The sequence below is a fragment of the Theropithecus gelada genome, chromosome 3 (genome assembly GCF_003255815.1).
Source record: "Theropithecus gelada isolate Dixy chromosome 3, Tgel_1.0, whole genome shotgun sequence".
In the NCBI taxonomy this organism is placed as follows: Eukaryota; Metazoa; Chordata; class Mammalia; order Primates; family Cercopithecidae; genus Theropithecus; species Theropithecus gelada.
The window spans coordinates 28,994,318-29,014,415 of NC_037670.1; the positions used below are offsets into that span (position 1 = coordinate 28,994,318).

The following is a 20,098-nucleotide window of genomic DNA, read 5'->3' on the forward strand; positions in this document are numbered from 1 at the left end:
CCTGCACACCACTCCTCCAGATGGATCTGCCTAGAGCCTGTGTTCCATCTGGGTGTTCTCAGATCAGAAACGATCCTGGAACCTCCAGTGCCTCCCAGAGGGGCACTTGCTGTTTGGCATGATTATTGATAGAAATTTCAGCATTTTATCATTATTGTATCAAGCAAAAGAGAACTATTCAGAATAACCACCTTTATCCTTTCAGACTTATTATTTCCGAGCAGGGCATTTCAGAGCCTCCCATTAACCTTTAATTGGTCTACCTTTTCCTGTAAAAACTCAGTGGTCTAGACAAATGGAGTGGTGCATGATTTTCCTTAAACACATTCTGCTTGTCTGCCTTAAAGCCTTTCTCCCAGCATTTTCTGTCTGATATGCTGGCTCTCTCCATTTTCTAGTAAGATCTTACCCACTGGTCAAGATGCAGCTCAAATGCCACTTCTGCAATGAAGTTTCCTTCATCAACCCAGGCAGGAGAAGTTGACTGTGCCCCACCCCTATCCCCAACTCCCAACTATTCACAGCAGATTTCTGGCTCCTGCACTGGATTCCCATACTGCCAGCCAACCAAGACATGCATAACAAGGCTTGCTTCTAGATGACATTGCCAAAAAGCATTTGCTGAAGTTGTTGGCACTAGATAGCAAGCTAAGTCTTCACACTCTCACTGGCTGCCTTTACCTGGCCTAGCACAGGAGACGGGGAGGAGCCAGTGGCTGTGGCTGGAGTAAAGGCGGATCTCTGCCTTAACTGGCCGGCACTTGGAACGGTGAGAGAGGGCTGGGCTGCCCATGCATCCCAGTTATCCGTTTCTGGTTTCTCATTCGTGCTGGTGGGCCACCTGGAGGGAAAAGCACAACACCATGAATAGCAAGCACTCCCTAACATGCCAGCTTTTTAACCACAGTAAAGTACCAAAAAAAAAAAAAAAAAAAAAGAAAGAAAGAGAAAAAGAAAAAGAAAAAGATGGTAACTGATGAGCCTGTGCAACACAAACCTAGTATATTTATGTGGCTTTCTACAGTTAAAGAATGAGGAGGCTGGGTACAGTGGCTCATGCCTGTTATCCCAGCACTGTCAGAGGTCGAGGTGGGCGGATCACCTGAGGTCAAGAGTTTAAGACCAGCCTGACCAACACGGTGAAACCCCGTCTCTACTACAGATACAAAAATTAGCTGGGTGTAGTGGCACACGCCTGTAATTCAAGCTACTAAAGAGGCTGAGGAAGGAGAAATGCTTGAACCCGGGAGGCAGAGGTTGCAGTGAGCCAGGATCGCATCACTGCACTCTGGACTGGATGACAGAGTGAGACTCGGTCTCAAAAAGAAAAAAAAAAAACAAAAACGCATTAGCTGGGTGTGGTGGCGGGCATCTGTAATCCCAGCTACTTGGTAGGCTGAGGCACAAGAATTGCTTGAACCCGGGAGGTGGAGGTGGCAGCGAGTCACCGAGATTGCGCCACTGCACTCCAGCCTGGGTGACAGAGCAAGACTCTGTCTCAAAAAGAAAAATAAATAAAAGAACAAGGAGGAGAGGAAAAGGCATTTGTCTGAATCTTGATTTCCTCAGTGATAAAATGGGAACAATACTGTGCCACTTAAGGTTAGTTGTGAGGGTCACATGAAATACGGGCCAGGGAAATACTCTGTAACTGTAAAGCACTGGAGAAACATCCTCACATGATCATTTGTAATAACAATAGTTAAATGAGAAAAAAGAAGCTACCTGCCACCTATGGAGCTGGAGCTTCTCAACACCACTTCTCAGACCCATGCATCCTATAGTAAGTACCTGGTTGTATGCCTAGATGCCACAGCAATTACAAATGGCATCCTGACAGCAACCAGTTGTCCTGGGTCCCAGGGACAGTTCTAGTTTTGTGATTTTAATAATTTTAGATAAACAGGCTGGGCATGGTGGCATGCCCTAATCTCAGTGCTTTGGGAGGCCAAGGCTGGAGGATCACTTGAGTTCAGGAGTTCAAGACCAGCCTGGGCAACATAGTGAGACCTCATCTCTACAAAAAACTTAAATATTAGCTGGGCATGGTGGCATGCACCTGTAGGCCCAGCTTCTTGGGAGGCCCAGCTTCTTGGGAGGCTGAGGCAGGAATATTACTTGAGCCCAGGAGGTCAAGGCTGCTGTGAGCCATGGTTGTGCCACTGCACTCCAGCCTGGGTGATGAAGTGAGACCCTGTCTCAAAATAATAATAAATAATAATAATAATAAGTAATTTTAGATAAATGTATCTGTGTGAGTGCAGATTTAAAGGCAATTTACTTTTTACATCTTTATAAGATATACAAACAAAACTGAAAACCAAAATAATTCCTGATTTTTCATTTGGAAAATAAGGTGCCCATAATTACAGCAAGAGAATTGCACACCATACATTTCATGAAGAAGAGGCATACTGATTTGATCCCCAGTAAAACAAATCCTGGAAAATATGGCATTAGTCTTCTATTTTAGCCTAAGCTTTAGTTTTAAAAACTCAGAACTTTTCAGTCAAGACCAAAAGAGGAAAGGTAAAGTTTCAACTTGGAAGTCAAGCTAATGGAAGGCTTTTTTTTTCTTACAGCAGAGATTAGATGGGGGGACCTTCTTTAACACCTTCAGCCTTTTATGTGAAAATAAAGTATGAAAAACTTGCTATTCCTTACATCCTTCCCTCCACTTCCTCCCGCCCTGGGTAATTATTCTTTCTTCCCTCTCTTTGTTCCATCTGATCCTTCTCCAGCAATACATCTGGATTCCTTGCCTTCAATATGTTTCTTCTGAAAGATGATTAGACTTGAAAAAAAATTTTAAACACTTCTTATTCAAATCACTCATAATTGCATCCTAGTATAAAATATTTTTAGACAATTGCTCATCTCGGTCATGGCCCTATAACTGGAAGTTTGAACAACAATTTCATCTATCATTTCAAACCTCTGCTTATACACAGTTTTTAAAATGCCCTGATGAACCAGGGCACAGAACTAACCATGGCCAAGTGCAAACAACTCTTCATTCTATTCTACATTTGTATAAGATTAATGAAAGTGGAAAGCTTTAAAGGAAACAGCTTTCTATCTTATTCAGAACCACATGACTGAATTCAATTTTTGCTTCTGCCTGGCAAAAAAAAAAGTGCTATTTGCATGCAGGAAATGACTCTGAAAATTTGCTGACTGACATGGATGTCAAAACAGATTATTAGGAAACTGTATTTCTCCATTTCTTCCACAAGAATGATAGATACAAATACATTATTGAACAAAACAAGATAACAGGCTTCATTTTGTACCATGGTAAGTCACTGTTGGGCAATGACATCATTAAATCCAGTTCAGGGACTGTAATCTCCAATTTGGCAGCCAGAGAAAGGAGTATCGAAAATGAGCCAGCTCCCTCACACAGAAGGACAATCCAAGACTATGAAAATACTTAAGAGGGGGGAAAAAATGACCAAATTGGGATTTCAAAAATCACCAGAAAGAGCCCACCAACACGTACGTGGAGCTGAAGTCGGCCCAGTTATTGGGGGTCGTGGAGGGCTCTGAAGAGGTTACTGCCAAAGGGGCAGGGGTCTCACGCAAGGCCAGTTTGGGGGCAGGGGCAGATGTTGAATCAGTCACTGTTTTCACTGGAGCGGGAACCTCATTTTCTGGGATTTTCTCTGCATAGTTTGCAGGGAACCACCCTGTCTTTCCTTTTAATTCTCCTCCAAGCCAGCCGGGTTCTCCAGTTTGGCTTTCATCCACCTGTAGAAAAAGTCACAACTTTAATTTAAGTAGAACTAAATCAACCCCTGAAGAGACCCAGCACCCAACTACAGGGAAGTCCCAAGCCTCTGCCCTCTTTAGATTGACATATGGCATAGGAATTTCTTCATTTTAGTCCAAGTGTCTGGGAAAAGAGTCTAAGCAGTAATGCTGAAAAAAATGCACTATAATTCAAGTTCTTATTCTCTGTACTTTTTTAAAAAGCCTTACCCCATGCTTTCCTAATAATGGCAGTTGAGACAAAGTGCCTGGAATCCTGAGGCATGGAATTTAAATATTATGATTTGGGAAGTGACTTGACAGGCTTCATCAGAAAGTCATGTCATTATTAAAAATAATTTGACTTGAGTTTATTACTTAAAGTTGAAAGCAAAGGGTGCAATCAATATAAATTCAGTACTCTTAAAACCTCCAATAACTAAGTAGTATTTATTTCAGTATAGGGACAAGGAAGATTTTTTCAAAACCATGGCCTTAAACAGTTTCCACGGGAAGCAAAGCTGCCTGCTGCTGTGTTTAGGCATTTAAAAGCTCCACAGACACATGATGAGAAAATTAAGGAAGTGATTATTTACAGCAATAATCAATTTTATTAAGGTCTTGTAGTTTTCTTTCGTATACATTTAACTTGCATATTCACAAAAGTGCACAGGAAAATACAGAATTATACTGTTTAAAAATTTCACAGAGGCCATTTATTAATTTACTAATTTAAAAATTTCACAAAGGCTTTTAAGGTTTACATTTTAATTCTGACTCAAATGGATCACCCAAAATGGCCAAAATGATTCTACTTTTCTTTACGAGTTGTCGCTACTATTTTATGAGCAATAGGAGAATGACTTTGGAGGACAATCACATTTGCTATTAGGAAATTTATTTTTGGGCCGGGCACGGTGGCTCATGCCTATAATCCCAGCACTTTGGGAGGCTGAGGCGGGCGGGTTACCAGAGGTCAGGAGTTCAAGACCAGCCTGATCAACATGGTGAAACCCCATCTCAAGTAAAAATATAAAATCAGCCGGGCATGGTGGCGCATGCCTGTAATCCCAGCTACTCGGGAGGCTGAGGCAAGAGAATTGCTTGAATCCAGGAGACAGAGGTTGCAGTGAGCTGAGATCATGCCATTGCACTCCAGCCTGGGCAACAAGAGTGAAACTCCATCTCAAAAACAATTTTATTTTCATTATTATAATTCTTATAACGGTCTTATTTTATGAAACTTTATATCTTATTTTACCCCTTCCTATGCTGCCTGAGGAGTAAAACATCAAACACTTCACTGGACATTAAAGTTGCTTCTTAGAAATCAGACATGAGTAGGTAGCGTCTTAACAATGATTTTGGAAAAATCTGACAAAAATACCAGTTATCTAATCCATTCAAGTATTCAGTAAAAATGAATTAAAAATAAAGCAAAAAATGATTACAATAAAGAAACCAAATATCTATCTGCATGTACTCAGTGGAAAGTGAGTAATAGGGTTCACTACTTATTAGCTTATTTGAATTAACAAATGCTCGGGGTAGAGGTGGAGAAAACAGAATGCAAGGCAAGGCTTACTACTGAATTCTACCTGTTATTTACAAAATATTCAGCAAGTAGGGGATGCCTGATTGCTGCTCCACTTTAGGGAAACTTTATCATCACAGATAAAAGCAATTTTTAAAGCTGAGAATTCTCCAAACAACCAAAAAAGGAGTTCCCTTGCATAAAATGCAATAACACTTCCAAAGGTTGAATTTTTGGCTTCACAGCTCTTTCATTTCTGCTCGCACTCACACCCACATGAACACACCAGCCACTTTCCAGTCATTGTTTTGTTCTTACTGTTCTTTTTCTGAGCAGCCCCAACTGTTTCTCTAGATGAGGATTTAAGATAAATTCTCCCCCATTTGGATCTTCTTTTACGCTAAACTCAAATGGCTAGATGTCTTTCCTGCCTTGTTTACATTTTGGTGATATGGTGACACACTATAACTTTGCAGCTGCTCCATACTGGAAACATAGCCAGGTGCTGCCAGACTTCTCAGTAGGCTCAATAGTCAAGACCAGCCAACTTGGTTCTAGGACCAAAGGTGATGTCAGGCAGGAGTGGGTTAGGAGCGTGAGCCAAACACACAATAATTTAGTGTCAAGACTGCGAAGTGCAATGATCAAGAACAGGGCTCTGCAGTTAGACCATCTCAATTTAAGTGCTAGTTCTACAATCTATTAACTGGTTGACTTTGGGCAAGTTTAATCTCGTGGCACCTCAGTTTTTTCGTCTGTAAAATGGGGATAATAAAAATACCTGTCTTCTTATAATGCTCACTGTGAGGACTAACAAATATTTACACCAATGCCTGGCAGACTAAAAGTGATTTTTTTTTTTTGAGATGGAATCTCACTCTTGTCACCCAGGCTAGAGTACAGTGGCACAATCTCAGCTCACTGCAACCTCTGCCTCTTGGGTTCAAGCAATTCTCCTGCCTCAGCCTCCCAAGTAGCTGGGATTACAGGCACCCGCCACCACGCCCGGCTGATTTTTGTATTTTTAGTAGAGACGGGGTTTCACCATGTTGGCCAGGCTGGTCTCGAACTCCTGACCTCAGGTCATCTGCCCACCTAGGCCTCCCGAAGTTCTGGGATTATAGGCGTGAGCCACTGCACCAGGCCAGATTTTTTTTTTTGCATTCTCTCTCCTGCTGTCCGGCTCTGACTTTGTGCTATAGTTCTCTTCCTTGGGATTCTGTCCTGTTCTAAAAGCCTGGTCTTGACTTTACCTTCACTCTAGGTAACAATATCCTTCTCTGTTCAGGAGTTCCCTACTCTAACTGCCTGGTCCCCCACTCCCTCTAGGTTTCTCTAGGTTTACCTTCTTGTTATAAGCAATCCTTTAGGGGCTCAAGTGGATCCCTCGATTGATGGGAACTCCTACTCGTCTGCTCATTTTGGATCTCCTCAAAGGTCAGCTGCTTTGCTTAATTATGTCCCATGATCTATTGTCACTCCCTTGAAACACAGGTATTGACTGGTTAATAAGACTTTTAGGCCAGGCGCAGTGGCTCACTCCTGTATTCCCAGCACTTTGGGAAGCCAAGGTGGGTGGATCACTTGAGGTCAGGAGTTTCAGATCAGCCTAGGCAACATGGTAAAACCCCGTCTCTACAAAAAATACAAAAATTAGCTGGGCGTGGTGGCGCATGCCTGTAATTCCAGCTACTTGGGAGGCTGAGGCAGACAATTGCTTAAACCCGGGAGGTGGAGGTTGCAGTGAGCCAAAATCATACCACTGCAGTCCAGCCTGTCTCCAAAAAAAAAAAAAAAAAAGACTTTTGGTGGACATCTGGAATGTGATCTGAAGCCCTGGGGAAATGTCCTCCCCCTCCAGTAAACTGATAGCACCCAGCCTGTCCCCAGATATGATAGAAAGTCTGCTGGTGCAGTGTACACCTAGGAGTGAAGGAGGGGGGCCACATCAGCCTCTTATCTCCATAAGCAAGAGCTTCTCCCAGCCGTAAGGACAACAGTGAAATCAGCATTTCACTTTAAGCAAAGAAATCTGCTGGTCTCAACAGCCCCCCAAACAATAGTCTCAATTAGTTTAATTTACTCTTACAAGTATACATCAGTTTTAATAAATTATTACAGTTTAAGGTTCAGGGGATGCAAGAGACATTGATTCTTAACACCCAAATTAAATTAACCACTTAGAAAGGTCAACATATGAAAATAAAAAACATTTCTTCCTGGATTTGGAAAACTACCCAAAATGTCAATCCAATTCTGGAAAACATAAGATTATGGCAGACCAAGAAGTAGGAACACAAATGGTTCCAACGTGGACTTTTTACACAATGTACATTTACCTACTGGGGGACTATAAGGGAGATGTTATTATTAACAATCTTGGTCTCAATACAATTTCATTTATCAGCCACACTGTAACACCCCAACGTATTTGGGGGTAATTCTAGTGAAACATCATTAAAGTGAAGTACAAACACCAGATATTGCTCACATTTCTGGGACTATGTTACAGAGCTGGTCTACAAAATGTTAGTAATTACACACTGCATATTGTAGCTCACTGATGCAACAGTCAAATATACAAAGCAGCCACTTCAGGTTCAAGTCCATTTGGCAAAGGCTGATAATATTACACCTCTTTTCTCAATTTTTATATGCTCAATGGCTGCCATCTTCATTAGATGAGATTAATATTTCTAAAATCTCTGACCCTGTCACAAAGGAGGGAAGCAGAAATTCCTTTTTCCCTCACAGAACACGATAAACAAGTGTAGCAAACAGGTTTAGCCTGTGTATTCAGACCAGCTGACAGTGGCTGCATGGGATGTGTTGAGGAGTGCAGGTAGCAAAACATTTTTCATGGATTCGGCGGTTTTGAAATATAAGATTTCTCCTCCAAATTCCTAGATGAGGATATTAAAATTCTTTCTTTTTTTTTTTTTTGGATGGAGTCTCGCTCTGCTGCCAGGCTGGAGTGCAGCGGCCTGATCTTGGCTCCCTGCAAGCTCTGCCTCCTGGGTTCAAGTGATTCTCCTGCCTCAGCCTCCCAAGTAGCTGGGACTACAGGTGCCTGCCACCATGCCCGGCTTTTTTTTTTTTTTTTTTTTTGTTAAGTAGAGATGGGGTTTCACCGTGTTAGCCAGGATGGTCTCAATCTCCTGACCTCGGGATCCGCCCACCTCGGCCTCCCAAAGTGCTGGGATTACAGGCGTGAGCCACCGCACCCGGCCTTAAAACTCTTTCTAAAGCTCCAACCTGGAGGTTGGCAAATTTTGCCTCTGTTGCAACTACTCAAATCTGCCACTGTAGCACACAATATGTGAATGAAGGAGCCTGGCTGTGTTCCAATAAAACTTTATTACAAAACAGGCAGTGATTGGGCCAGATGTGAGCCAACCTTGTAATCATGTGTATATTGGTCCCTCAAAACCACAGTGATATTACAGCCAATTGTTACTAAATGAGCTGCATTCTGATGTTTAATCTACGGAAATCTATGGAAGGTAGAGGAAAAAGGTATTGTTGGCTACATTTTAAAAAATATCTGTCAAGAGAAGAAAAGGAAAACAATGAGTTAAAAATTGGTATAAGAGTAACACTAAGACAAACAATTTCCAGAATGAACTGACTAGCTAATGACTAATAACTACTAAAGAAGTCCATTCTTCCTTGGGTATTTTTAAGAGGATATTTTCTAGAAATGCTTTAGGATTAGTCCTGACATGAACAAGAGATTAAGTTAGATCAGTGGTTCCTGAAATTGACTCCCTAACAGAACCACCTGGTCGGACTTTTGAATGCTGTATATGCAGTAACGTTCCCAGAATCTCTGGGGATGAGCCCTGGCATGGTTATTTTTTGGAAGCTCCCTCAGCAATCTGGATGCATTCAGGCCTGCACCAGTCCAAGTATAGCATTTAAACCAAGCTTGTCCAACCCACAGCCCACAGGCTGCATGTGGCCCAGGACAGCTTTTAATGCGGCCTAACACAAATTCATCAACTTTCTTAAAACATTATGAGATTTTTTTGCGATTTTTTTAAAGTTCATCAGCTATTGTTACTGTTAGTGTATTTTATGTGTGGCCTAAGACAATTCTTGCAATGTGGCCCATGAAAGCCAAAAGACTGTACTGATTTAGACACCCAGCCTGTGTTCTCCAGATAAACTTCAACAAAACAGCAGTGAGCATAGGTCTTCTCGTTTCTTATGTTCTACTAATATGTGACGGATGTCAAACTTGATTTAATTCACCCTCCAAGAATTGAGACTTCCAGATCAAGAGAGGCCATATATTTTCTAAGCATCTAAGCCTTAGCCATCAAGGTCAAACTCAATCGGAGAGCATTCAGTCCTCGCGGAGCACATCACTTCACACAGATTCCTCTCCTCCTCTAAATTCCTAGCAGAGTTAGTGAATATCTATTGAGAGCTTCATCAAATATTGGCCTTTTCATGTGTTCCTCTAGATTTTTCTAAAAAGATTTTAACCATATGAATGGTAGACTTGATAATTTTCTATTATCAACAGCACTGAGAATAGTGCTATATACAAGGTATCACATTAAATTTTTGTTAACCATGAAAAATTATAGTTTTGGATAAAACCGGGCTAAGTTTTTCTACAAGCAAATTATTTTTAAGGCTAAGACTGCCTACATTGAAAAAGAAAACACTGTCACATTGGTAGACTTCTAAAAGTCGAACATATTATAGTAACCTATGTCCCAAAGATGTTTGAGGAATCTGAGAATCTGATGATGACTGTCCCCACAAAAGTAAAAGTGAACCCTGGATTTTTCAACCTAGAGAGACTGACAGTAATGTTGTACTACATGTTTCATGCTCCTTGTTTGTTACCTGCAAAATTCATGAAATTAAAAAAATACAAACCTGTTGCTATTAGATGTCAATATCTATCTTTTTGCATTGATTGTTATCCTCACAATGATAACACAGTTGAATGGCACCTGGAGTATCACAATGCATTTTGTAGTACAAAACTGAAACACTGCTGTCCCTTCCGCAAGCCAACTAATTATGCCTAGTAGTACATTCTACATTTCATTACATATTTAGGAGGGCTGAGATAAAATAAACACTATTACAGTCCTGGGTAGATATTCTCTGTTATACTTGTCCTTAATTTATTTTTAGTTTTATTAAAAATTATAAATTAAATACATTTATAAAAATGAAAATAACGTAGAAGTCTATAAAATTCAACATGAAAGCCCCTTCTTTACTGCCCAGTGGTAACCACTGTTAACAGTTTGATATATGTATTTCAAAATTGTTAACTATACATAAACACATGAATACATATATAGTTCTATTTCTAACCAAATGCAATTATGCTGCACATATTCTGCTTTTTTGATGGAAATCTTATATGTATATGTGATCTATATAAGTTTTAATCTTCATTATTTTTAGCTATATCATAATTTATTTAAACCATCCCTTTACTGATGGACACTGGGCTGTTCATTTCCTTTTACCAACACCACTGCAGTGAACATCCATGTACACACATATTTGTGCATGTGCCCAAAAGAGGAAGGAAAAGCATGAGAGGAAGGAGAAAAATAGAATTTCTGGGGCAGAGGGAATGAGAATTTTAAATCTAAACAGGCACTGCCAAATTGCCCTCCAAATCACTTAACCAATTTATACAACCATGCTAACAATGTATATTATATTCACTGTCCTATACTCTTGACAAAGCTGGATATTACCAGACTTTTAAACTTACTCATTTGATAGAGGAACAATGCTATTTTGTTTTCTAACTTGCATTTTTCTGATCGCCCAAGAAGCTAAGCATCTTTTCATGTATTTTTTAAATAACTGACTTTTTACTTCATCTGTGAATGTCCCTTCCCACCCTCTGCCAATTGTTTAAGGCTTGTGGGTGTCTTTCAAAGTTAACTGTTTGGAATCTTTATGTAACAGGGGTAACCCTTTATGTAACCCTTGGTCTCATATATTTTGAAATATAGACATTTTAATTTTTGCATATTGTCAACTGTCCATTTTTGCCTCTTACGACTTCTGGTTTTTATAGCTTAAAAAGGCCTTTCTTAGCCAGAAAATTGTTCCAATAGTCTCCTTAAAAATTTTTGCTTCCCAGAATTGTTATCTTTTATGTTTAATCTACTTGGAACTCCTTTTTGTCTATGGCCTGAGATGAAGACTTGACCCAATTCCTTGCCAAACACAGAGCATTCAAGTTAGTCCTTAAAAGGAATCTAGCAAAAAGAAACCCAGTACACAAACTGAGAAGACTTATGACTTACTTTTTTTTTTTTTAAAGCACAACCTACTACACAGACTCAAACACATTTTTACTGCCACAACAACACCCAGAGATATGTGCACTTACACAGAATTCAAGTGACTTAAAAGGACAAAACATTGAATAAGATGCAGACTTCCTGACAGTTAGGCAACACTTACCCATTCCCCTTTAACCTCCACCAGGAAAGCAAAGGTTTGAAAGCAAGGCAAAATATATGTTTAATGACATGCTTTATTCTTACAGCATATCTAAACTCTACGCATCTCATCAAGCTGGTGGTTAACTAGCCAATTCGAGGAAAAGGTTTCAACAGGCCTAGGATTACAGGTGAAGCCCAAATATGTTACCGAAAAAGAGCAACACTTTCTCATCAAGATACAGATCACCAGCAACATTTCCTTATCATAACATTTCACAACGTTCCCTTACTTTAGGATGAGAGCGAGCTGCTTCTCTGCACCTTGTGTTGCAAGAAAATCCAGTTTCAAAAATATTAGGCTGGTTTGTTTAACATTAAAAAAAATTGTAATGAGGTCCTCATTGATGTGACATTGTATTTTCAGAAATTTTAGATTCCTATTACATGGTATTTACATATTTTACAATTAATCTGCTTTACAGGATACACTACTTCAAATATGAGGCAGTATGAGTAAAGTAGCTTCAGGCTATTAGAAACCACGGTGTAGGAAACAGCAGGTGGTGAAGTCAGAGGAAAGCTGACAAACATGCCCTGCTGGCTCGAGTTACCGTTTGTGTGCGCAGAGTGGAGTGCCCAAACCCACAGTTCTTTCTGTAAAGGATGAGTAAGGCTGGCACCCAGCATGTTTCAGTCAATAACTGTGTGCTGAATGAAGCCATGGAGTATATTTGAAGAGGTTTTCACTATTGTTAAGGTGATTTTAACTTTTAAAGATCTGGAGCCTGGACAACATAGGGAGACCCTATCTCTACAAAAAAATAAAAAAATAAAGATTAGCTGGGTGTGGTGGCACACACCTCTGAGCTACTCAGGAGGCTGAGGCAGGAGGATCACTTGAGCCTGGGAGGTGGAGGCTGCAGTGAGCCAAGATCATGCCACTGCACTCCAGCCTAGGTGACAGAGTGAGACTCTGTCTCAAAAAAAAAAAAAAAAAAAGAAAGAAAAGAAAAGAAAAGAAAAGAAAAGAAAAAATAATTTGGGATTTTTGGCCTTGCTTCTTCTAGCCCATGGTAATTACAGAGAAAACAGCGCCATTAGGAAAAAAGGGGACATAGGAATTGATTTCTCTAAGTGCTAAACATACTGTTATTTCTACGTATTTTAGCCTATTAAAGATCCACAGATATGATGTGTATATGGCAAGATGAATGCATGAATAATAGTATAATCACCTGTACAACACCCTTTATACTTCAAAGACATACAGTCCTTGGGCAAGAAATATGTTGTTTCAATTGTTAACTTTCATAGTTCTTTACAAATTCTAGGCCAGGCATGGTGGCTCATGCCTGTAATTTCAGCACTTTGGGAGGCTGACATGGGAGGATCGTTCGAGCCCAGGCAATTCAAGACCAGCCTGGGCAACACGGAGAAACCCTGTCTCTACAAAAAATACAAAAATTAGCTGGGCATGGTGGTGCACGCCTGTGGTTCCAGCTACTTGGGAGGATGAGGTGGGAGAATCGCTTTGCTTGAGCCCGGGAGGCAGAGGTTGCAGTGAGCCAATATCACGCCACTGCACTCCAGCCTGGGCAACAGAGTGAGAAGTTGTGTCAACAACAACAAAAAAAGCTAAATTATCTTTTAAAAAAAAAGTGCTAAGAGTAATGCAAAGTTGACGACTTCTAAGACTCTAAAAGTGAGTAACTAGAACAAGGAACTACTCTTTTCTTTTAGAAAATGATTTAGATCAACCATGTTGTTTGATTTTCTTTCTTAAACTGGTTCCTATAGTTTTAGTCACATCATAAGATTGTTATTAATTAAAGGAAAGAAACAGTAACAAAGTAAAATTTTAAATTATTTTCTGTTTCAGAGTAGGAAAGCAGATTAACTGTGTAATTCATTACTCTTTTTACATAATTCAAAGTTCACATAATTAAAGGGAAAAAAGATGCTCTGATGCAAAGATACAAAAGTTATTGCAATTATGAGAATGATGATAGGTGTTCTGCACTTATAACTATTTCTTAAAGACTCCTGGCCTCCTCCCACCTTGGAGGATCCTAGTGTGTGTGTATATATATGTACATATGCACACTAGTATATATTATACATATAATATATATACACACGCATGCTAGTAATATAGTCTATACATCATATATAAAATATATGTATTACATATATATTTATACTCATATATTTATACTCATAGTATATAAGTAGTAATCTAAACTCTGAAATTATCAGACATTTATAGATTTAAAAATAAGAACACATTGTCTTTACCAACTCAATTTTAAAGTGATGTTGGGATACATTTTTTAAATGCCATCTTTCATTTTAATAAAAAAGAAAGAAGACTGAGCTTACACTTTAAAAAACTAGATGCTGAATTATTGGGTTTCATACTCACTGACAATCTCACAATTGTTGAATAAAGTGAAACAAGAGGACAGAGGCTAATCTTCAATAGAAATGACCCTCTCACTGGAGTCTTTCTTACCATGACTATGTCTCCTGGCTGGATAGTGATTTCATCATGGCTTCTGGATTCAAAGGGGTACAGTGCCCGGTAATATACCACTTTTACGTTTTCCTGTGCAGAAATGGTAAGTGGACCTTTTTCTGTTTACAAAAAAGGTGGGGGGACAAAAATAAATAATTACAGAGAACATAAATGTATGACAACAAGCCAAACAACTAACCTCTCCTCTATTGCCTATCTTCACCTCTGAACTATTTCCCTCCATTCAAGGAATTTCTGAAACACATACTGACTGCCAAAGCAGAGCCAAATCTGACGTCAGCAACTCAAACCCATCAGAGAGTTCATTGGTGACTCCCTCTAAACAAAGGTCATTCCAAGGCTGAGTGCAGCCAGGCTGCCTAAAGGTCCCTTGTCTCTGCCTCTTGGCTTGGGCTCTAGCAGTGCAGATCTGTAAAGCATCAATACCCCCTCCTCCCTACCCAGCGTGTTGAGTACAATGTAGCAGTTAGGATACGACCCAAAGTCTGAATCAGCCAAGGAGCAAACTTGTTTGGGAGGGAACAGAGGCACCAGTTTCCATACCAAAACATGAAAATGCAGATGTTTTAGGCTCTTTAACATGGTCATATAAAACCTAAGTGCTGATTTCAGTTATACTGATAATCCCCAATGAAGAAACTCTTCCTATACATTTCTCTGGGAAATAATGAGCCTAAGGATGAACCCTAGATGAAAATAATTTAGATTTTAAATGAAACAAAATGTTTAAAAATGCACATGAGCAGAGGATATTTTGCATTGTGGTTAGCAACAACTAATAACAGACCTTTGGGCATTTTTACTCAAGAGTTACAAGTATTTTGACATATAACTCTCTTATCCAGAAAGCAATGAGGGTAAAGTATTATCTCCACATGATTTTGAACTGTATGACATGCAAGATTTCCTACTGACTGAAGGCGAAAAAACAAATCTTCATTTTATACTAGGAGGACGCGTGAAGAACTTAAACTGCCTAAGATCAATGGTGAAATTATTTTCAGATAGAAAAAAACTATCAAAAAATTGATTTGCCCCTCCTATGACATGGTTGCTACTGTGTAGGTCTGATGACCTGCCAGTCTTTCCCCTGGACTGCACGCATCTGAAGGCAGGTAGGTGCCTACTGCAGCTCCATACCTCACGCCCATCTCAGCCCACTATGCAGCTGGGAACCAGTAAACCTTTACAGAATAGCTTGAAAGTGTTTTTTCTTTCTTTTCTTTCTGTATACTGCAGCACTAAAGAAGCACACGGATGACCAAGCAAAATTGGTATAATTTTCCACACAAAGAAAAAGCAACGACTTGCTTCTGCTGAGCATTATTTGCAAAACTGTACAATCACACAACCACACAGGAAACTTAAATACATTCTAGCTTACATCTGTTATTATAAAGGATAGCTTTTCCTAGCTATTCGAATTAGATCAGTCTTTCATTTATCTTTTTGTTCAGTCTTTTATTTATCCTTTTTTTTTAAAAAAAAGGCAAATTAGGCCAGGCATGGTGGCTCATGCTTGTAATTTCAGTACTCAGAAAGGCCAAGGTGGGAGGATTGCCTGAGGCCAAGAGTTCAAGACCAACCTGGGCAACAAAGTTAGAACTCCATCTCTACAAAAAAAAAAATTAGCTGGGCATGGTGGTGCACACCTATAGTCCCAGCTCCTTGGGAGGCTAAGACAGGAGGATTGCTTAAACCCAGGAGTTTGAGGCTGCAGTGAACTATGACTGTGCCACTGCACTCTAGCCTAGGCGACAGAGTGAGACTGTCTCAAAGAAAAAAGAAAAGCAAAGAGAAGTAAAGAAAAGAAAAAGCAAATTATGTTCAAAGGACAAAACGCTGCCACTTTTCAAAAAGTAAAAGCAGTTTTATGCAATGCAGACCGAAGACAGCGAATACCCCATCAGTGGAGGCAAGGGTGAAAGGTGCCACTTTCTGTTGCAGAAACAGCCCAGAAATTCCAGGGAGGGAAGTAACAAACCAGAGGAACAGCAGGTTCTTTTGCAGCATATACGACCAGTGAAACTTCACGCCACTTGTTAACTCTGTAGAGGACTTGTGGATGCCGGTGTAATGTGGGCCAGAGGCTGGCATGGTGATGGGAGAATTACACAGATCTCAACTGACCCTGGGGAAAGAAGAGCTGCCATGCTCAAAATAAGAGACTGATGTTCTCATCTGTTAATGTAGCCAAGACTGGTCCTGATGAGATATGGGCGTTTTTCAGGAGGATCTGGGAGAGAAGATGACTTATTTTCTAGAATTATTTTTGGCTTCTAATACCTGAAGTGGACCAGGGTGTCTGGACAGCTGGCTTAGCTGGTTCTTGGTGCTGATGGAAAAGCCGACCCAGCTTGTCTTGTGCTTCCTGTTTGCCTTTCTCCTCACCATCCTTCTTTTTGATACTCTCCTCCCTTTTCAGTTTTTCCTCCTCGTGGAGTTTTCTTGGTCGCTGATGCTCGTCCTCCTGCTGCACATGCTCCAGCCACTGCTTGTCCCTTTCCTGAGCTCGTCTGCCAACAAACACACTTGATTACAGCAAGGAAGCAACTCTAAGTTAACACTACTGTTGCCTCTTTTCACAAAAAAAGCTCCATCCAGTAAATGGGATGGGAAACATCAAGGGAACATTGTTCTTCAGACGGGGCAACTGAATCAGGGCTTCAGTTCTGAGTGAGAAGAAATCATATGATTTAGGAAAAAACAGAAAATTTCTGATGTATTTTATAAAGTGGTTACAAGAATAAGAAACACACTTAATAATAAAGCTGGTATTACACTGACCAAACAGAGCCATAAAACACAGAGAACATAACTTCTATAAAAATAAAATACATCCAACACTGTAAATGAAATATCACTTAAAATAAGTACATGATCAATCAGATCACTAAAAATTCCCCCCAGCAAAGGGTACAACACATTTACATGCATACATGTTGCTCCCCAAACCTGAAGCTGAAAGCAAGGGATTGTTTTATTGACTTCAACTACTTTGATTTTGTTTTTCAAAGTAGCTACCACAAATAGATAATTGTAATTAAATCTAGGCCTTGTAATTTTTGATGGCCTCAACCTGAAACCCACAGTAAAAGACTGAGAATGATTTTTCTCATTCTATAATACTTTATAAAGTCAGAAAATACTTTAAATGAAACTAATATGTAATAACAAATGATATAATAATAACTAGCTCTCCATATATTAACTCCTTTAAACTGCGAATCAGGTAGGTAGTCTTAGTATTACTCCCATTTTACAAATAAGGAAGCTGGGGCAGAGATATTAAATGACTTGTCCACATCACACAGTCATATGTGCCTGGGCTTCAATCCCAGGCAGCCTGGTCCCAGAGTCTCCACCCTGAACTGCCATCCTGTGACATGGCTAACGCACACAGGTCATTGGCTAGAATTAGGAATTTGCCACGGGAACATAATTGAAACAAATTATACTTTTATTCTCCATTGTCAAAAAATTACATTTATTGCTACTCTGTATGAATGTGAAATTTTTATGCAGAAGTCTTCAAACTTAAATCTTAAACATTTTATTTACAATTTTTAAAATGTCTTTTAGGAAAGTATAAAAACATTTTTTGGAGGGGTAAGGACACTGTTATTCATGACAACAAAAAACCATAATAAAAACAGTGGCCAGGCACGGTGGCTCACGCCTGTAATCCCAGCACTTTGGGAGGCTGAGGAGGGCGGATCACCAGGTCAGGAGTTCTAGACCAGCCAGGAGTTCTAGACCAACATGGTGAAAGCTCATCTCTACTAATAATATAAAAATTAGCTGGGTGTGGTAGCGCGCGCCTGTAGTCCCAGCTACTTGGGAGGCTGAGGCAGGAGAGTTGGTTGAACCAGGGAGGCAGAGGTTGCAGTGAGCTGAAATCATGCCACTGCACTCCAGCTTGGGTGACAGAGTGAGACTCCGTCTCAAAAAAAAAAAAATTATATTTTCTACCAATAAAGGTCACCATATATAGTGTACAACCATCTAATTTCTGAAGTTAATTTGGAGTAGTTTTTATCTATGTAATTGGAATATATATTACATATTATATTTTTATTATGCTATTTTCTGTATTATGCTATTTTATGTATTTTATGTATTTTTCTGTATTTTATGTTTATTTCTACTCTGTGGGAATTTAACAGTTCAGTGCAGTATAGTGTGAATAATAAAAGCATTTTATACACTGTGGAGGTAAGAAAAGGATGGAATTAATCAATACAACCAAGGAGGAGACCCTTAGTCTGACCCCCAAGAAAACCATAAAACAATCATGTAAATTGGTTTCGGACCCCAGATACCTCCCCACTGGCACTGAAAAACAAACAGATGACTCTACATACCCATAAGAAAGTATGCACAGCTCTCGGCAGGTTAACTGAACTCAGCCCACTAAAGTTAATGACTTGCCTCAAGTATCCATTTCGTCGTCTTTTTAATCTAATTTCTTTTTCTTTTCTTTTTCTATTTTTGAGATAGAGTTTCTCTCTGTTGCCAGGCTAGAGTACAGTGGCATGATCTCAGCTCACTGCAACCTCCGCCTCCCAGATTCAAGTGATCCTCCTGCCTCAGCCTCCCAAGTAGCTGGGACTACAGGCACGTGCCACTGTGCCCAGCTAAGTTTTTGTATTTTTAGTAGAAACGGGGTTTCACCATGTTGGCCAGGATGGTCCTAATATCTTGACCTCGTGATCCGCCCACGTTGGCCTCCCAAAGTGCTGGGATTACAGGCGTAAGCCACCGTGCTTGGCCTTAATCTAATTTCAGTTACCAACTTTTATAATTTACAGGCTGTCATTGGGACATTTGGTCATTTTTGTTTTGTGGAGTCTAAAATTAACTGACATTTAAAAGGCAAATATCCAGTAACAAAAACAGACACAAATTTCTACAATTTACCACAGTAAGTTACAAGTAAAAATAAAAACATCACAAACACAAATCTTCAAAAACAGATAAAAACATGTCTGTATCCTACGCACTAAGCAGCAGTGGCAAATTTCCCCCTTTTGTACTAAAGTTTAATTTGCAGTTGAAAAACAGAAGGGAAACGGAGGGGCCCACCCTGACCCTGCTGGAGAAGCCCTGTGTGGGGCGCTAGCTCAGTGGCTTAGACTTTAAACCAGGCATTCCAACCCCTGTTAGCTGTTAGTAAAAGGCTGTGAACTAGAAATGTTATTTTGGCCATTAACATGCAAATGAGCACACCAAGTGTCCCAATTTCCTTGTATAATTCCATTTGTCTACATAGTAGTAGCTTAGAGAGCTCTGGGAACTAACCAAAAACTTCAGGGGGTACTAATATATGCAAAGATTTATATATACACGTGTTTGTGTTTGCACTCACACTTCACACGCACACTAAAGACTGAAGGCTCTTTCTGGTGCAGTAACTACTTGGAGAAGCCAGGCAAAGAATAGTAAATCCTCAAAGTTCCTTACAGATGAGTCCATAATCCAAATAACTCACCTTTGGGCTTCTTCTTTTTGTTTTTCTAATTCTATGATCTTTCGCTCTTGTTCTTTCTGTTTCAGTCGTTCAGCCTCCATCGACTTTTGCTTCTGGAGTTGCTGCTTATTATGTATTTCTCTTAGTTCCTATAATTAACCAAGAAACAGCTCATGTAGCGACATGAGTGACAAATACATCAACTATTTATCAGCATGCAACATTTCATAGTGGGAAGCCTAGGACACTTAGGAGATAACGTTTCAGAGTTGGAAAAAGTCAACTTGGAAAGCTAAAATCACACCACATTTTGACATGACTGATTTCCAAAGGCCACTTCAGATTACATTCTAATGAGCCATACACAT

The 20,098-nt window shown here is 39.8% G+C and overlaps 1 protein-coding gene across 8 annotated transcripts in view; it reads right to left on the minus strand.

The window, feature by feature from the left end:
• The window catches only part of ITSN1 (intersectin 1), a 243,151-nt gene that overhangs the window by 74,913 nt on the left and 148,140 nt on the right, over nucleotides 1-20,098 (minus strand). For 4 of the 8 annotated variants that reach the window (XM_025378046.1, XM_025378047.1, XM_025378053.1 and 1 more), the window contains 6 exons: nucleotides 19,752-19,879; nucleotides 16,547-16,776; nucleotides 14,237-14,358; nucleotides 11,744-11,758; nucleotides 3,503-3,750; nucleotides 682-841 (listed from right to left, as the gene is read on the minus strand). In XM_025378046.1, the coding sequence (XP_025233831.1) occupies nucleotides 682-841; nucleotides 3,503-3,750; nucleotides 11,744-11,758; nucleotides 14,237-14,358; nucleotides 16,547-16,776; nucleotides 19,752-19,879 (903 nt within the window). The remainder of the gene's footprint in view (nucleotides 1-681; nucleotides 842-3,502; nucleotides 3,751-11,743; nucleotides 11,759-14,236; nucleotides 14,359-16,546; nucleotides 16,777-19,751; nucleotides 19,880-20,098) is intronic. The other 4 variants (XM_025378049.1, XM_025378052.1, XM_025378054.1 and 1 more) reach the window with 1 other exon arrangement.